At 35.9% G+C, this 19,441-nt stretch overlaps 1 protein-coding gene across 4 annotated transcripts in view; it reads right to left on the bottom strand.

The window, feature by feature from the left end:
• Positions 1 to 19,441, bottom strand: part of ANKRD10 (ankyrin repeat domain 10) — a 33,646-nt gene that overhangs the window by 4,543 nt on the left and 9,662 nt on the right. For 2 of the 4 annotated variants that reach the window (XM_012751989.2, XM_076009280.1), the window contains exons 4-5: positions 9,572 to 9,807; positions 1,312 to 1,407 (exon numbers count right to left, since the gene is read on the bottom strand). In XM_012751989.2, the coding sequence (XP_012607443.1) occupies positions 1,312 to 1,407; positions 9,572 to 9,807 (332 nt within the window). Of the gene's footprint in view, positions 1 to 1,311; positions 1,408 to 9,245; positions 10,782 to 19,441 lie in introns of those variants that run through there. The other 2 variants (XM_076009282.1, XM_076009281.1) reach the window with 2 other exon arrangements.

Below are 19,441 nucleotides of genomic sequence, written 5' to 3'. Positions count from 1 at the left end.
TCTAACAATTCTGTAGCTTCCAGAAAGAGGCATACATTTCCTTTTAATGAACAGAAATGATTTTTTCATATGGATTTGGTAAACAAAATATATAATCTTTTATCTCTAGTGAAGAATTTAGCATTAAGACATAATAATATAACTTAAAAATATTAAGTATCTACTTCTGTAACATGTTAAGAGAATGACTAAAACCTTACTGTAATCATTTAAATAAAAGAACAGTAGAGGCCCTGCGCAGTGGCTCACGCCTGTAATCCTAGCACTTTGGGAGGCGGAGGCGGGCGGATTACTCAAGGTCAGGAGTTCGAAACCAGCCTGAGCGAGACCCCGTCTCTACCAAAACTAGAAATAAATTAATTGACCAACTAAAAATATATATACAAAAAATTAGCCGGGCATGATGGCACATGCCTGTAGTCCCAGCTACTCGGGAGGCTGAGGCCTAGGATCGCTGAGCTCCGGAGACTGAGGTTGCTGTGAGCCAGGCTGACGCCATGGCACTCACTCTAGCCTGGGCAACAAAGTGAGACTCTGTCTCAAAAAAAAAAAAAAAAAAAAAAGAAAAGAAAAGAACAGTAGAAAAAAGCATTAGCTAAATGGACAAATCTTTTTTAGATATTCTAAATGCTATAAGAACTGAGCTTCTTCTGCCTTCTACAAATTGGAAATAGGACTACTGTTTTAGTATACTAAAAATGTTAACGTTTAAAATGTGTTTTGTGAAACAGTGTTCAGTATTTGAACAGACTTAAGAGTGAAGGCCACAGAAACCAAAACCACCAAGAGTGTTGGGTAAAAGATTCTATATTGTCAAAACCACATCTATGAGTTCTCAATGTTTACTGCCAGTAGTCATCCTTGCAGTAGACTGCTTTGAAAATACTAGTCATGGCATGGTTCAGTATATTCACCCAAAGGTCACGTCAGAAAATTAAAAATGCAAATTTCATCAAAAATAAGCAAGGCACATTAAGCAACACCTTCGAATCAGAATAGGAAGATTGCACTTGTATGTTTCATATCCACAGAATACACCCAAAACACTTATCCTTTTATCTACAAACTTGCCCAAGATACGCAAATTATAACATTTTATAAAGACACTGGACAACAAAGTGCAAAAAAAGTTTAAGAAAAATGTATGTTAGAAATAATATGCATACTGATTCTTGCAACGACAAGGAGTTTGCATTGCTGAAACAGTATATATTTCTATTTCTTTTGGTCCAACAGAAGCACTCTCCTGTTGTTTGGTGTCTTCGACCACTGGACTGTTGTTGCAGCTAACAGGAAACTGTCCACTCCCACCTGTTACAACGGCAAACTCTCTATCAATGTGCATTTTGTCAGCCTCATCTTCTGTCTCGCCATTCACTAGTGGCATGGCATGATCGAAGCTTTGAGCTGCACAGAAAACAAAGACTACATCAGTTTCCTTTGTATGTAATAAGAAAATCTAAAACTCATGTTTTCTTTCCTTTGGGGGATCACTAAATGCTTTAAACTGTTAAATAATTAAAATCTCTACTGACCAGTAATGAGCTTAGAACATTACTGAGAAACTTAACTTTTCCACAGTAAAAAAAATAACCCTTGAAATGAGCAGTTTCAGTTAAAAGTTATGGAATTTCACATACCTATTACAGATTTACTTGATGGCAAAAATCGTAATTTTCAGACTGTTATTTAGAGAACACAAAGTAATTATATAACCTAGAGACAATTCTAACTTTTTCAAATTCATCAAGTGTTTTTCAAAAGAAATACTAACACAATTATTAAGTGACAACACATAAACCATTAAAACAATCCTGATTTTCAAAAAATATAAACTAATTTCATTAACAAAAAATAATGTAAAGTCTGAGATTCAAGACCAGGCTGTGACCATACTACCCCTGATTGGCATTTGATCTGAGCACCAAAATACAATAAAATTGAAAACATTACATTAAAAAGTCTTAGTTCTGAGAACTAAGACTTCTGGTAGAGCTGAAACAACACATGCACACTGTGTACAAGATTATCATCTCTGTATTTTGGAGATGCTAATGCACATGTCTAATCACTTTCCCCCAAGCAATGCATACTGGGCACAAATACTGTTACCGCAGACCCTGGTAACCCTCACTTCTCAGGAATAGCCCCTCCCGTCTGATAGATGGCATCTCATCTTAATGTGAATGTGTTTTTACCAAAAAAGATTCTAACAAATCACTGCTACACCTTACTTTATCCATTTACCATGGAATGAATCTCATTATCAACTCATCTTTAATCTGCCATAGGACTCTATTTATAATACACCTAACCAAATTCCCTGTAGCTGTCTGGGTTGCTTCACTTTTCTTTTCTATCATGAACATCATACTTAACATCCTCATAAAAACAGTTTTATGCACATTTCTGGCTCTTAAGTACCTAGAATTATTTCTGGGCCAATGAATACACATAACAAATAACTCTGTGCTAACTATTTCTCTCAAATAAACATTTAAAAATAGGGAGAACTAAATTTTGCAGCTTTAATTAGTTCTGATTTTAGAGGCACATGAGTCATTTCCAATTATACTGCGTATATCAGTTCTAGATTATTCCCTGACGACGTTAATGTACAAACCCAATTTCTGAATGATTAATATGTGAGAGAGACAGAAACAGAACAGAGTGATTTGTGTAGTTGGGAAAATAACAAAAGTCTGCAGAGGTATGAAGCAGAAAGCATTCTTCAAACGCAGGTGTGCTCTAAACCCAGAGGCGTCAGACTGCAGCCTCCATTGGAGCTTTTCTTAATCCTCCGTGGTCCCCACGGTTGCATCATGGAACAGGCTGTCGCTTTCCAGGAGTCAGTGGCAAGCAGGGCACCTCAGGAAAAAAATGATGGGAGTATGGCGAGAGGTAAAGGTACAGGTCCCCCAAGTGTGCCAGGCGACAAAGTCCTCACAATCTCTAGGGAGTTCACAGCATTCAGAAATGAAGAACCAGCAGTAAGTAGTGGGTCAGGTTTGCTCCTTCCACACTGCAATGCCACTAAACCTAACCATGAACATGCTTTGCAAAACACAGGTCACCAGGAATACAAAGAGGACAGCTTCAAGTACCCATACTTAACTTTAGAATTCATATGCTAATATCCCTTGGGTAAAGTGGATTTGGACTTGACTCTGCTTCCTCCAACCAAAGATCCTACCACCTACAGCACTTTCTCATACACGTACCTATGGCTATTGCGGAAGGAATCATTTAAACTTTACACACACTGCATTTGAGAAAGGTGGTCTGTACAGACATTTCAGAAAAAATGTCTTCTTCCAGAGTTATCAATTTTTATTCTACCTAGTTTTAGAAAGAAAGCATTTTGTCTTCCCATCTTTGACTGTCACAGCTAAAAGCTACTGAATGTCTCTGGAAATGTTACTTAACATAGTCAATTTTTACAGTGTCCTTGCTTTTTGACTGCCACAGCAGGCATCTGTTGAGAAGACAGGCTTCTAGTACAAGTTAGACACTGAATATTCAGGATAGAAAACTACCTAAGATTGGCTCAAAACCTCCCAGCCTCCCTCCTGAGAGGCACAGGCACTGCCAGGTGTGAGAACTGAAGCCTCTGGCCGGGCCTGGAAGAGATGCTCCCTTTGGGGCTGGCATCCAGGACAACTCAGCAGTCAGTATCTCTACTTACATCTTTCCTAAAGCCAGTTCTCAGCAAGATTGTAACTACCACAACTATTTATGATCAGGCAGTTGGAAAGTTGGAAAAGGTCTCACCCAGCTTTAAATGCAGGGTAAGGGAAGTTCTGCTGCATCACAGAAGTAACGCAATCAGACGCCAACGTCCTGATGTATTTGTGCTGACTAGGTTGACTTAGGATGCACTCTGGTGCACCCCTCACACTGACACACACAACACGTATATAAAAACAAGACTGCTAGGCACACCTGCAGAAGATATATCTAGGGCTTATGAAAAATGCCTAGTCATACTTACGCTAATCTCTTAACAGGCCAAGGAAAAAAGCACTCTACTCACATAATAAGACATCGATGAAAGTGTTCTGACCCACCCCATCCTGGTTATGTTACAAGGCCAAAGCAGGAGAGACAGTTTACAAATGTAAAAACTGCCAAGTAGTTTCACGCAATGAATTTAAGTTTCGGATTATGGCAGACTGATAAACTACCTTCCACTGTGCCTCTAGGTGCCATGTGGAAGGGTTGCTGACTCATAACCCTTAAGTGGCCATGTGACCAGAAACACCTCATGTTCCTGCAGCCTTTTCACTGAACTGAGTGCTCTCTGCTATTGAGAATGCTATAATGACTGGGGAAGCCTCAATTTCTCCATTTAAGGAGCAAGGAAGGAGAAACCTTTTAATGATTTCTCACCAGCCATTATTAATTAGAACCACTGTTCTCCTACAGAGCACATTTTACACAAATAACTATCTTCTTAAAGGTCTTGTTAAAATCAAAATACCACTCAAGGCCAAAACAAAGGCTCTTTTACTACAAGGTGACCTTCTGTTGGACTTGGACGAAATCCCAGCAGAGCAAAGGATGGCAAGGACCCAGGAAGTGGCAGTAGTAAGGGGAGCAACATAGGACAGAGACCCACTAGTGAGTGCTTTGGAAAGACTAATGAGGGATTTGGGGTTTTGTTCAAAGAACACAAAAGGGAAGCTACATGTGTAAGTCTCGGTAGTTTCCCACCAGTGTCCACCTCTGTGGAAAACAAGTCAGGTGCCTGAGGCTTGCTGAATTGAAGATTTACAACTTTGGAAAACACAGAAATTGTTTGGTCCCTAAATATAATTCAGATGATATTTCCAAGATGTCACATCTTTAGGGATTCAAGACAAAACAATCACTTCATAGTTGAACACAATTAGGAATGTTCTGTCATCCTGGTCAAATTTTTAAAAACAAATATATTGTATATATCTAATTAAATTAGAAGGAATGAAATTAAAATGTTACTCCTGGCAAGTGTTTTATTTCTTGAATCTCAAGTTCCAAGCAATTAGTGACCATCTATTGCTTAACAAACCTGCTGGTCACACCCACCCTCTGCCAGCCCGTTTTTCAGCCTGCTCAACAAGAACAGTAAATGGAGGTCCTTTATGCATGTCAAATTCATCCTAGGAACAAGTGTGCTGAGAAATTTTTCATTGCTAATTTTAAACTAAATCATAATGTTGTATTTTTCCTATGAAGTGTTTTTACATTAAATAACTACACATTATGAATGAGACTCTAAGATCAGTAATATACCTATTTAATTAACAGGACCTTGAAGTCAATTTACCCTGTGGGACCCGGTATCACCACAGCCTACTTCTTGTGACAACTGTGAAATTGAAGATTATTGGGTAAGTTTTTTTAACTCACATTGCCTCCGCCACCTTCCCCCAAGACTCTGGAACTCCAAGCAAAACAATTACTAACAAGATGAAGTTTTCACTCATGGAAGGGATTAACATTCTTTTCTAACCAGGATCACTGAAAAATTTGACAGCAGCTTTCAAGAAATACACATATATTAATAAATCATTGCATTATTTCTGAAGATTGACCAGGAATGCTAACCACCTAGTTTTACACAGCAGGTGTAGATGGAGCCCTGAAGTCCATCTGTCTTATCTTTAGCATATGTTGATAAACAAGAAAAAAAACAAAATATTTATATACTGAGGTTTCCTTAAAAGGACACCATCTCAAATAAACAAAACCCCACATTTGGGAGAGTAGTACCTTAAAATGCTGTCCGCTCAAGTAATTATGGATCTTACTTCACCCTCCAGAGTTCATGTCCCATTTGCCTATGTTATCAAATTGCATTTTCACGCTGACATGAATGATTTTTTTTGAGACAGAGTCTCGCTGTGTTGCCCAGGCTAGAGTGAGTGCCGTGGCATCAGCCTAGCTCACAGCAACCTCAAACTCCTGGGCTCAAGCGATCCTTCTGCCTCAGCCTCCCGAGTAGCTGGGACTACAGGCATGTGCCACCATGCCCGGCTAATTTTTTCTATATATATTAGTTGGCCAATTAATTTCTTTCTATTTATAGTAGAGATGGGGTCCTGCTCTTGCTCAGGCTGGTTTCGAACTCCTGACCTTGAGCAATCCGCCCGTCTCGGCCTCCCAGAGAGCTCGGATTACAGGCGTGAGCCACCACACCCGGCCTATGAATGACTTTATGAAAGTTTTTTTTAATAACCCCTTTTCCAAAGATGGAAGTATGAATTCTTGCAGCATAACTTGTTCCAAAGGACAGTTTATACTCAAGCAATACCAAAAGGCAAAGTCATTATTCTCCATTTAAGATCTTTCATATCAACAAAGTCTTCAAGGGGAAATTACTCCAATTTAAGATACTTGAAAGTCATTTATTAAAAGCAGAGAGACACTACTTTCTATGGGAAGAGTGGCTAACTTTCAGACTCATGATTCCAAAGCATAAAAAAAGCAAAAGAGTGAAATTTATGCTGGGCAAGGTGGTTCATGCCTGTAATCACAGCACTTCGGGAGGCCGAGGCAGGAAGACCGAGGCCAGGAGTTTGAAACCAGGCTGAGCAAGACCCTGTCTCTACCAAAATAAACCAAAAACCAAAAAAACAGAAAAATTTGCTGGGTGTGGTGGTGCACACCTGTAGTCCCTGCCTACAGAGGCTGAGGCAGGAGGCTTGCTTGAACTTGTAGTGAGCTATGATGACACCACTGCACTGTAGCCCAGGGTAAAGAGGAAAAACCGTTTCAAGTTAGAGAGAGAAAAAAAAAGGTAGTACAATGTATAGAGATCTCTTTAAAAATTAGCTTAGCCAAGAAAAGTGCTGGAAGCAATTGTTTATATAAATATAAACCCCACACTAAAAAATCTGTAATTCTTGAATTCTAGAAGGCAGAATGGACTGTTTTATTAATAAGGTCCAAGTTATGTATCTATACAGTTATATTATCCCAGGCACTTATAATTTTTGAAAAAGCCAAAAAATGACAACTTTAACTCTTTACATGTTATTTTCAAAAGTATTTTATATTCGTGTGTTACAAGAGTAAAGAACTTTATTATGGCAGGAGAAACAACAAAAACTTATCTAATAATTCAGACTAAGCAAAACTTAAGCTCACATTTAGATAGTAAATCAAAATAAGATGCCAGAAGTTACAATGAAAACAAACTAAGGCATTATCTTGAATTACTAACTGAAAAACTGGTCAAAGAATGGAAATAGTTTGAAATAATTCTACTTAAACCAAAAACATCAGGTAATTGGGGGGAAAAATCCTGTTTCAATGATTCTCACTCGCAATACCCCACATTTCACACTGAGTATGTAACAGTAAAAAGAAACAAGACAAGCCAGCATTCCCTGGAGCGTGGCAGGTGGTGGGGGCTGAGATGCCCATCTATGTTCACACAAGTACAAAATTAAAGACACACACTTAGGTGGCACGTGAGGCAAATCTAAGGGCTGCCACCTACATAAAGGACTCAACTACTAGAAAGCTTTAGGAAATGAGTAATTCAAACTATAGAAAGTAGACAATTCAGGAAATTAGCGATTCAAGTTACGGTCAGCAGACTGGGAAACTAGGGACAGCAGCTTTAATGTACATCTTGGTATAAAGATCTCTACTGTGATGTTCACAGAAACACTCATCGCTCAGTGTGCATGTGGACAGCTGTTCAACCCTTTAGGTCTACATAGTCATGTGCAACACAAGTGCCAGGCTCAAATGCCATTTTCTGGCTCCCTCGGGCTGAGGACTGGGAACTGCATTTTGGGGAGGCTGCAGGGAGAGTTTAATGTGCAAGCATGAACCTCTAGCCACTGGTCAACCACATGGGATCCTCCTCTAGAGAAGGAAAATTAAATGTCCTGAAAATCAGAATGACTCTTCAAACTCAATCCATGTACTGACAAAGTTTAGGAAATTTAAGGAATCCTGCCTGGGACAGGTTTTTCAGGATATACTTAAGCAATGTGATACTGGCTAATTCAACTGACCTTAAAAACTAGTTTTAAAAACCCTTTAGGTACATTTCTGAATCTGATTAGAATGTTAAGTAACTTCTTTTTAAAAATACTAAACACAGAATTTAAGATTATCAGCTATGAGGGAAAACAGCATAAATCATTTTTAAAGGACATGTAAACTATAAACATACACAGGTAGACATGTATAATTAATGCATGAGGGCATAATGAGGATAAACACCACCATTCCATTAAATTGGGCACTAAATGAAACTGCACAGATTATTTTTAAAAACATACCAGAAAAAATGCACTGAAACATGATACAAATAAATGACAAGGCTGAACACATTAAAAAAAACCCACACCACTTTGAAATCTACATGCATACCATCATGCCATGCTTATGATCTTCACAGCACCTTTCTAGAAATTATGTCTATAACTTAAAAAAATCCTTTGATAAACTGTTCGGCTTATTCATTTCTACAAAAAGTAACATAATTGCAAGAGTTTCTACAGTGACAAGATTTAAACAGTTGTGAAGTAGATAATACAGAGTTTATCAACTTTAAAGGAAAAAGTTTCATTTGGATATATTTCAGTTAAATTAAATGAGGTAATAAAAAAGATAATGCTGACTCACATGAAATTTAAAGTCAACTAAAACCTCTAAATCTTTAAGTGATGGCCTGATATGCAGGCTCTCCCCATGCTACACTTACACAGTTAAGTTTTTAAAACCAAGGCTACAACTGTGTGTTTATCCTCAGTAAAACTTACTGGAGGTCATGGGTTTTGTTGTTTTTTTTTACCTTATACTCTCATACCTCTCCCTTTCTGTGTTTACTAAGTATTTCTGCCAAGCTATCAAGTCTTCTGATTAAGGTATTTGATATACAGATGTAATTTTTTTCCTATATGAAAGGGAGGTTTTTCAAATTAAAGACCAGCTGACTCTGCTTATATGCAAACTCTAAAACTACCTTTAACAAAAAAGATGAAATACTTAAAACTAAAACAACTTACCTTGGAGACTTAAACCCTCGATATCAAACTGACACACCAGATCTCACTGTGGTAAGTGAGCACACATTACTATGTGGGGTATGAGGACCAGCTGAGGGCAGATCACAGTGCAAATGTAAATAGCACAGAAAACATTTACCTTCCCAAATGTGAAAATATGTTTTACTGCCAGACCACTGGCAATTTTAATAAGCTCAGGAACATTCACAAGAAGCAAATAAAAAAAATCAGGCATAATGGCAGATTTTTTTAATAGTTATATTTCAGACAGATACAACAAATGAAAAAAGATCTTTCTAATTCACGGCAGGTAAACACGAGTACTCAGAAGTTATGTTCACATTACACTTGGGCTGTCAACATTCCCTTTACACCCCCCTTTGGTTAAGTGGCCCGTCTTCACACAGTGGCATGCAGGAAACACCTCCATCACTGCACAAGAACCCATCAGGCACATTGCCACTTCTTAAGTGAAGGTCCCATCTTGAAGGCACGTTCAGCCACAAAAAGACAACTATTATGGAAAACAAGTGTTTTTTCCCACCACAAAGTGGTCTCACCTGCAGTTCTAGCTTTCTTTACTCCAAAGGATTCCGAGTCTTCCAAGCTTCTCTTTCGATTTGTTCCCATACTAATATGATTAGGAAATATACTCTGATGACCCCCATTCAAGGTGCCGTTACTATAGAAACGGTTCAGATGACAATTCTGGAGGTTCAAGAGAAACTGGGCACACTCCTGGAAACCCTGGGTTTGTGCAATGTCTGCTGCCGTCAGGCCACTGGCATTTCTCAGGCTGTGCGACACAAAAACACTGAATTACACACCACCCCACACGCCAGCCTGGTCTCTGCTCCTGCTGAACTGACTAGCTATCTGAAGGTGACATGAAAGAGTAAACAAAATTTACAGCAAATCTTCATTAAAGAAGTAGGTAATCAACCTAGCTCTGTAACTAACTTCTCTTACACACATTTGATTTCTAAGCAAGATTTGGGAGATATTAATTAAAAAAAATCAATATACTAAACTTTAAAAAAAGGCATCTTCCTATTTAACTTCTCAAAATCATGATTTTTGTTAGTCTGAAGAAATCTAAATTTATGCTAACTTCAGACTTTACCTGAAACTGAATTCTATTATTATCTGCACTTAATTTTAATAACCCATTCCTTTAGCTTGAGTAAAATCATAACAAACAAACATGTACTGAAATTGTCCATGGCATTCATAACTGGCTTCCTAAAAATAAAAGTAATGGCTTACCAACAAGCCAGATTTTATGCTAACATGTGACACTATAAGTGGAAGTTTAGAAGGACATCCTGCCATTAAAGTAACTTATCAGACTTGAGATCTGTAAAGCTGAGTGTTTTTATGTCTTATTTTGATTTTTTGGCCTTGCTTAGGAAAACTTGCAGGAGTGTTACATTTTGGCACTCCAGAGCATTTGAGTGGATGTTTCCTTTGAACAGCCTATTACTAGTATCCTCAAAACTCATCCCCTAGACTAAGAAATCTACGAACCAACATCTTGTCATACTTGGCTAATCACTAAAGAGTAAAGGTCAGTGTCTTCTACAGTAGCTAAGACTCATATTAAAGTAGGAAGTGATGGAAGAATATAAGTGAAAGATCTGAATAAAATATAAAAGAGTAAGTTGAACTTATAAACCTTTAGAACACTGAATTAAAATTGAGGGACCAAAAGCAACTCCATGTTGAAGTTCCCCTGGAAGACAAGAATATACACTGCTCTGTGAATTAAACCTGTAAAAAAGCAAACATTCTGTTAGCTGCAGGTTGATAAACTGAAACTGGAGAAGTACTAAACAGCAAAGATAGCTCCCGCACCTGTTCAGCAAGCTACACTAGATACATAGTAAAGATGTGATAAAATAAAAGCCTTATTTCGTGTCACTGAAATAACCAATCCAGAACCCCAATGCTTGTACATATGCATACAAAAACTCAAAACATTTGAGAATGAAAACTTGAGAATCAGCGACAAATAATGTTTCTTTTTAAAAGAGTAACAATAGCCTTTATTCATATTTCCAGTCATCCATAAATCAATATCAGAACTAAAATATCTCTGTGGACATTCACTAAAGATGTCTCTGCTTTTTAAAGCATGAGATAAATGTGTTATACATTTTGAAGAAAGATCCAAACCCAATTTGATCAGATAGAAAAGAGGAAGACTTGAGAATCCCAGAAATCAACAAAATGTTCTCAAAAATAGAAGGCAGCTATGTGCAGATCTATTAGGGACTAAAACCGACATTATTTGTCATAAGACTTCACAGCTGTGAATTTTGATGATTATAATACTAGTATTCCATAATATTTTTATTTTGATAAAGACTTAAACGGAAAGGAAATGCCAAAGTGTGGGTAGATTAAATTAAATTATAATGCAAACTATATGTGAACAAAATCAAGCAGTTATTGAAATTTAACATACACAAATATTAAGTGTATAGCTTAACTGTATAGCTGGATGATTTTTTAAAATGGTATTTTCAGAAGATATCAGAAGCGAAGGTGGCCTAGAAAGGTCTACTCTTGTCAAGAATGTGAATATAAAAATGAGTTACCATATGAAAATTTAAAAACTCTTCAACATTTGAAAAGATGAAGACTGAGAACATAAAGTTTATAAAATGATCTTTTCTACAGAAAAGGATGGACTTGCTCTCCAAAAATCAAAGAATACAGAAATAAGAAGCTATTGCTTAGTATTAGGACAAATAAAAGTACCAACTTAATAAAGCTGACAGTAAGGATTACTCTTTAGTGGATCAGAGAAAAAAGAACAGCAAACAGGTTTTTTAAATGGCATTTATTAATACAATCATAAATGCCAGTTCACTGAGGAAAATTAAGATGCTTAAGGGGTATGCCAACATCTGAAGTTGTTAAAAGAACATCTAAAACACAACTCCTTTACTCTGCGTTCAGAAGCTGAACACTAGACTGAATTTGGGTGAGAACAGCAAATTTACCGTTCTTCCAAGGAACTATAACCTTAAAAAAAGGCAACAAAATAGTGTCAATATGTAGAAATTACTGGAGATTTTAAGTGTCTGGGGGTATGTGCCTGCTTCTGGCTAATACTGGTAAGGTCTCCCACCTTGCTTCCTCCCCTACCAAAAGCAGTTACATAACTGCACAGCACTGCACTTGCACTAGAGCCAACCAAACTTCCATGTGGTTTTACATATTAATCCTAAAATTTACTTTAACTAAAAGAGCTCAAAAGAGGAATTAAGCCAACTCATGCTATGTGCTCCCATGTATGGACCAAACAAGTAGGAAAGAATAATCGCAAATCAAACAACTTTCTACTGGCTTCTCACATAATTCTGGGGGACTAAAAGTTAGACATGATAAGGAGATCAAAATCTGAGAATACAGTAATTGTGAAAGCATTAGAGATTATAATTTTGCTCAACATTTTCATGGCACTATCTGTGTAGTACTATCAGAAACAGGAACATATAGTGCGTGTTCCTTCTCTGCTTCTAGTGAGTTATTTCCACTCTGGTATCTCTCCTACTAGGGACTGGATGCATACAACATATAGTTTAACTGAACGGTATTTATATTCTCAAGCAGAAGGATCTGCTAATGCCTGACTCCGGTACACAATAAAACCATCCACACTCCTCTCCTGCTTTCCTACATGCATTACCTTCACTCTCTTTCCTGTTTGAAATATCCCAATTCTTCTCTGCTCACATTAAACTCGCAAGTAGTAGCTCAACTGTGTAGTGCACATAATAGAAATCAGCTGGAAATGATCATTAGTGATCACCTAATCCAAGGGTACTTTTTCTATAAACAACTAGACAGTTCTTTATAGACAATATTTTAGGCTTTACAAAGCCATATATCCTCAGTCCCAATTACTCCATTCTTTTGTTACAACCTGAAAGCAACCTCAGTCAGTTGAGTGTGGCTATTTATGGACACTGAAATTTGTATTTTATATAATCTTATGTGTTAGAAAACATTTTGATTTTTGTTCAGCCATTTTAAAATGTAAAAACCATTCTTAGCTTATAGACCATACAGAAACAGGCAGCAGGCCAGATCTGGTGAGTAACATTTAACCAAATAGATGATACTGATAACTATTCTACTTTTATCAATATTTTAATTGACATAATTGTACATATTTATGGGGCACCTTGAAAGTTTCAGTATAATGCACAGTGATCAAATCAAGGTAATTAGTATCCATCACCTCAAACATTATGATTTGCGTTGGGAACATTCAAAATCCTCTCACAGCCATTTAAAAATGAGTTATCGTTGACAAGTCCCCCTCGAGTGCTACAGAACATTAGATCTTATTCCTTCTATCTAGCTATAATTTTGCATCCTTTAACCAATCCCTCCCTATACTCTCTCACCTTTCTCAGCCTCTAGTAACCACCATTCTACTGTCCACTTCTATAAAATCAATTTTTTTAGCTTCCACATATGAATGAGAACATGCAGTATTTATCTTTCTGGATCTGGCTTATTTCACTTAACATAATGTCTTCTAAGCTCATCCATGTTGCTGTGAATAAAATTTTCTTTTAATGGCTAAATAGTATTCCATTGTGTATATAGACCATATTTTCTTTATCCATTCATCCACTGGTGGACATTTATGTTTATTCCAAATCTTAGCAAAAGATTAGAATAATTAAATTATACAGTTCTCAAAACACTTGCATTTAACAAAAAGATCAGGTCTTTAAATTTGATTTTCATATATGCTTTCCTATTAGTTAAGCAATATTTCAATTTTGATGTTTTAATGTTGAACAGTAATCCTGGCTAAAATTTGTCAAATTTAAACTCCATTTAGTGTTCCACGTTAAAGTACATACGAAATCTAAGCTATGCTGCTTTATTTCCCCAAAATTCAAGAGGTTTTGGGCACATAAACGAACCACTTGATTTATAGGTTCTTTGTTAATTTCACATTTGAATCTAGTACTTTGTTCTGTCACAGTACTACTTAAACAATCCATCCTTCACCCTTCAATCCATGGTAATTTACTGAGTGTATTATGTGGACAGGGGTGCTTGCTACCTGCTGACTGCTCCTGTCAACCTCAGTGAAACATCAGTAAAGACCATGTTCATCTATTTGCACTGCAGTATTTGCGCACAGTACTTCAAAGGGAAATTTACAGTATCTGCAAGAAACTGTTTAAAAAGATTCTCAAAAACTGTATTTTGAATGAAAATTGTGGTAGTTATGAAAGTGTGCACATTATTTTTAGACTGGATCTTTAAAACACACAGACTTCTGAATTTAGCACCTTCAGTTTGAAGCACATGGATGCACACAGACTGTACCTAACCTAAAATGTGTCTTTGTCCATTTCAGACAATAAGAGGAGTGTGCTGTGAGGTCATTCTAAAGCTCTAGCCCACCCTCTCTAGTCTTCCCTAAGGTCCATTGGAAAAATCTCTGAAAATGGGCAAAGACTAGAAAAAAAATTAGACAACAGGCAACTTGATGTTCAAATTGGTTCTAGTTTGAAGTTTTAAACACTAATTTTCTTTAAAAGAAAGTTGGCATGACCAGATTTTTAGGCTAAGCTAAATTCACTGCAATTTATCATGGAAACTACAATGACTGCGTAAATCTATAAATTCTAGCTTCTGTAACACTCACCAAGACTTTGACAAGCAATCACTGAGCAGGCCACTCATTTCTCCCAATAGTTCCTACTATTCTTTCAAAATGGGAATATTAAAACATGAGATGACATAGAATAATCTTTATTATTAATTAAATGTTCTGCCAAATAACTGGCAAAACCAAATCAAGATAGCATTAACCTTATAAAAGACAAATGCTTATATACTCTTTTTTCTGTAATAATATTCTATACAGCGTATTACAATTTATATCTAACAACTACTCCCACAAAAACAACTTCAAAGTTCAACTCCTCTCTGCCACCAGCCCCTGCTGCTGGCCAGTGTCCCGTCTAGTTTCCACTTACAGTGCCACAGTCCTAGATTAATGAAGCCATTCTGATAAGGACAGTTTTTGTCGTTTTGTTTTTTAATTTTGAAAAACCACAGATCAGGAAATACCTGAAATCAATTTTAGAATTCGAGTTGTCACATCATCTTCAGAATGTTTACTTATTGTTAATGCCATGTGACAATAAAGGATAACCACAATTTTTATATAAATAATATTTCTGTTAAAATTCTGATCTCAACTTAGCTATTGTTAGTTTACAAATAAAAAGATAGATATCATAAATTAGGGTAAGCAAAGCATGCAAATCTAAAGAATCTATATCTGAATTCCTAGATTAGCATTAAAACCAATCACCGCAACAAATACCTCAACAGTATGCCTTGTGTGCAGAAAGGAAGCGATACTGAACATTCAATGCCACAACTGTAAGGTTTTCGGAGAAGCACCTGTGGCAGTTTCAGCAGTTTCTATATGGAATGCTCCCCCTTTCTAGGATTACTTGAAAAAATCAAGTCAATTCGAATTACGTAGCTGTAAAACATTGACATGTGTAGTTTTTACAGATTCAGAATCTTCTGTGTGATTTAAAACGGGCAATGGTTCATAAAACAGGAAACTTAAATAATAAGGGATCACATATTTGCAGGCAACATTTGGATTAAAGACACAAACACACGCATGAGGTGCAGAAGCACATTCACTGAGCTTAAGCCACTGCCGTGTGACCGCCTCAACCATGAGCGACTGCTCCAACACACTGCCTTTTAAATACCTTCAGTAATTTTTAGCATGAAGCCAATTTAAATATGTCAATAGTTTAACAAAAGTTTAACAGTATGGACTAAAAACCATCAACTCACGATTCTGGTTACTTTAAAATTTGGTATGCTGTATCTCAAATACATTAGTAACTATTCCTAGATGGAAATAAGCAAATACATGGAATCATTAAAAAAAGAAACATTACTAAATGTCCATTTGTACAGACAAAACATTAGCAAACATCTAAAATTTCTTCAGTAAAAGAAATTTTAACCCTTTGGTATCCAAACTCTTATATAATTATGAAGACTTTCTTAAATATATTCTTCAGTTAACAATAGGAAGAAACTTTTCTTTTAAAAGTTTCTACCTGAATAAATTTGGTGCCAAGTTTTCATTTCAAGTTCAATACTACTGAGGATAGTTTTACAATGTAACTGAACTATGATTATGTTTGCATACATTAAAATACAAGAGCATCATTCAAGGCGTTGGATGTAATTATTTAACATGCTCTCACTATAATTTAAGAAGGATTTGGATTTAGAAATCATTGGTTTTACTGGCATGCACTATAAAAGCAGTGATTACACTAATATTAAAGCCTATACATTATACAGTTGTATGAAATATAATCACAATTTTAAACTCAAATTTGTCAATAATTCTGGAATACCATCAGCCCACCATCTGCTCCTGTCTGGCAGCCAAACCTCAATAGCTATCTCAGGAAATGATTCCCCCATTCTGAAACACTTTAATAAGAACAACAACCAGGAAACAGCAAGATCACAGAAGTTTGCTACAGTGATGATTAGGTAAAAGAGGCAAATACCAGGACGTAAGGATGACTAGAATTCAGAGACTCTAAAATCAGAAAATACTAATTCAGAGTCTTAATCCTGATGAATTTCATAAGTAGACTATTATTCTAAGGGTAAATGAACAAATGACATAAATTTCCAAAATGAGTGGCTAATAAAGTAAATCTGGGTTACATTTTGCCAAGGGCCAAAAGTTACAAATGAATTTCTGACCCTAATATTAAATATGCTCATCATCTGTATTTGCCATAATGAAAATCTGGCTTCTAGAAAGAGATCTATAGTAAACAAATAAAGGTGGGTCACAAATGCCACCAATTATAATAAACCAAATAAATTGGTTTAGTTTGGCTTAAAAATGTCTAAAAGTTCAGTAGCATTCTTTATAACAGTAATTCTATTAACATCACATTCTAAGCTTTTGTTATTATAGCCAACTGTGTCTGTTTTCTAAACTAGGCAAGAAAGACTTTTCTAGAATGAGTCATTGAACTTGCTTATATAAAGCTATAGATGCTTCTCCAGCTTACTAATGATTAGTTAAGTTTCTCTTGGGATCAAGATAATTAAGCTAAAATATATTACTATGTAGCCCACTTGGTATCTAGTTACCACAGAATAAACAGATGCTAAGGGAATCCTCTCCTACAGAAGGGTATGAGACTTTGCGATTAAATACTAGCATCTATGTGTTCATCTGTGTATGTGGTATTAAGATGGACTAGCAAATTTGCCTGACATGCAAGTAATTCTGGTTTCACTCTAAATCCAGCTAAGTCCCTTTATTTCTATTCAGTGGCATAAAGCTATTTTAAAATCTGGTTGATATGGAAACATTCTCCACTTTATCTCTCAAGAAAATAAAGATCAAGAAGTAGGCAAAATTAACTGGTACCAAGTTACTAAAAGTAAAGCTAATCCAAGGCTCAAAAGCTGCTATTTACAATGTTAGTAGTAAAAAGCTCTAAGTATCAGCAGATAGTCAGCAACTTTTCAACAGTCTTTTTCCAAAATCACATTAAGACTTAACCTTATGCTGCTACTTATTTGATGATCCAAAGGAAAAATGAGGTGACCACTTTTTCATGTTAGTATATGCCCTTCTTCCCATCAAAACCCTGAGGGGGAAACAAGCAGTGTTCAAATCCTGGCTGTGATGAAAAAACTTAACTATACCAACCAAGAAAGATGAAAGGTGGAGAAAACACACTTACTGAAAACTCCAGGCTTAGATACAGAAGTTTGGATCCTTTAAAGTACACAAACATTTAGTTTGGTCACAGAACTGAGATTTAATCCTGTGTATTTTAATTTTTAGAAATAATGGCAAATAATGACCATTCTATAAGCCAGAAATAGAACTTCACATAGAAAAAAAAACTTGGCACCAAAACTCAAGATTTAAAATAAGAAAAGAAAAAGAAAGTCCATTAACATACTCACGTGTGGTGCTAGAAAATTTAATACGATGCACAGCAGCTGAAATGCGTTATCTTACAGATGCAACCTACATTAACAAGTAAGTTATGTAACAAACCATTCTAGCCACAGATACTTAAGTGTACTTGCCCTCCTCATCTACCTGATGTCCAAAAAAAAAAAAAAATCACAATTTAAGACTTTGGCCACTTTATGTCACAGAGATATGAAAAGCAAAGCAGGAATTAAGAGCAAAATTATTAATTTAAAAATACTGACATAAGGCAGCTTTTTAATCTATTCACAGGAAAGGAAAAATTTATATTTTCTCCTAAATATTATAGCATGTAATATGAAGAATAATTCAGTCCATCTGAACAGGAAAAAATACATAACTTTAAATAAGCTGATCTTTAAAAAAAAAAGTAGGGGGGTGTATTTTTGTTAGGACTACACTTTACCATATGAATAGCATTATAAGGGAACAAATAAAAAAGACCTAAATACCATTATCTGGGGGATTCAAACTTTATAATGTTGGTAAGACTTAAAGGGGTAAATTATAAAAATGGCAGAACAGATATCAAGAAGCAATTTACAACTTAAATTACTGGCAAAACTGATATTTTATCTGTATGTTAAGACTAAGTAACCACATATGCAAAAGCGATAAATTACAATTACTTGTGCTTTATCCCCAGGCCAAAGACATAATTTTAAGAATTGCTTTTGGCTAGGTAGCTCAGGTTAACTCTCTTCTAAAAAAATCTGAAAGCTCAGTCCAGGGAAGTCACCATAATGCAGGGTCTTGAGGGGTGGCTCTTATACTGAGAAGGAAAAACAGACTGGCACCTGAGGCCATCTCAGCCACACCTGGTAGAAAAGAGACACTTGAGGGCCCTGTAACCAAGGACAGAATTATAAATAAAAATTCTCATTTTTAAAAAGACACCTTCTAAAAAAGGACATTGTGATAGATATTTATTGGCTCAAAGGATTAAGCTATCCATTAAAATGAATGAAACTAACATCTTTGTAATGAAATGCTCAGGACCAATTAGAGTATTTAGAAAAATAAGTCATTAAAAAATCAACTAATTATTTCAATAAATGACAATTAAGCAATTTAATAAATTATGTTATATGACTCTGTATTTTATAATCAAAGCTTCTGTTATTAAACATTTGTTTAATCTAAATACAGCTAAGAAAATGGCTATGTAACTTTGCTGTAAAGTAACCCATTGAGAATTCTCCTAATATTCTCATAATATATAATATGTATTCATATTATCAGTTCTTTTTACATTACCTTATGCCATAGCTAGATATGAAGTCACCAGGGTCCCTGCAATGTAGCAGTAGATAAAGGCTATATTTATAACACTATGTCACTATGTAAGTAAAAGATCCATGCC

This window comes from Microcebus murinus, chromosome 13 (assembly GCF_040939455.1).
Source record: "Microcebus murinus isolate Inina chromosome 13, M.murinus_Inina_mat1.0, whole genome shotgun sequence".
Classification (NCBI taxonomy): domain Eukaryota; kingdom Metazoa; phylum Chordata; class Mammalia; order Primates; family Cheirogaleidae; genus Microcebus; species Microcebus murinus.
Note: the sequence above shows the minus strand (reverse complement) of the source record. Positions and strands in the feature narration are given on the sequence as shown.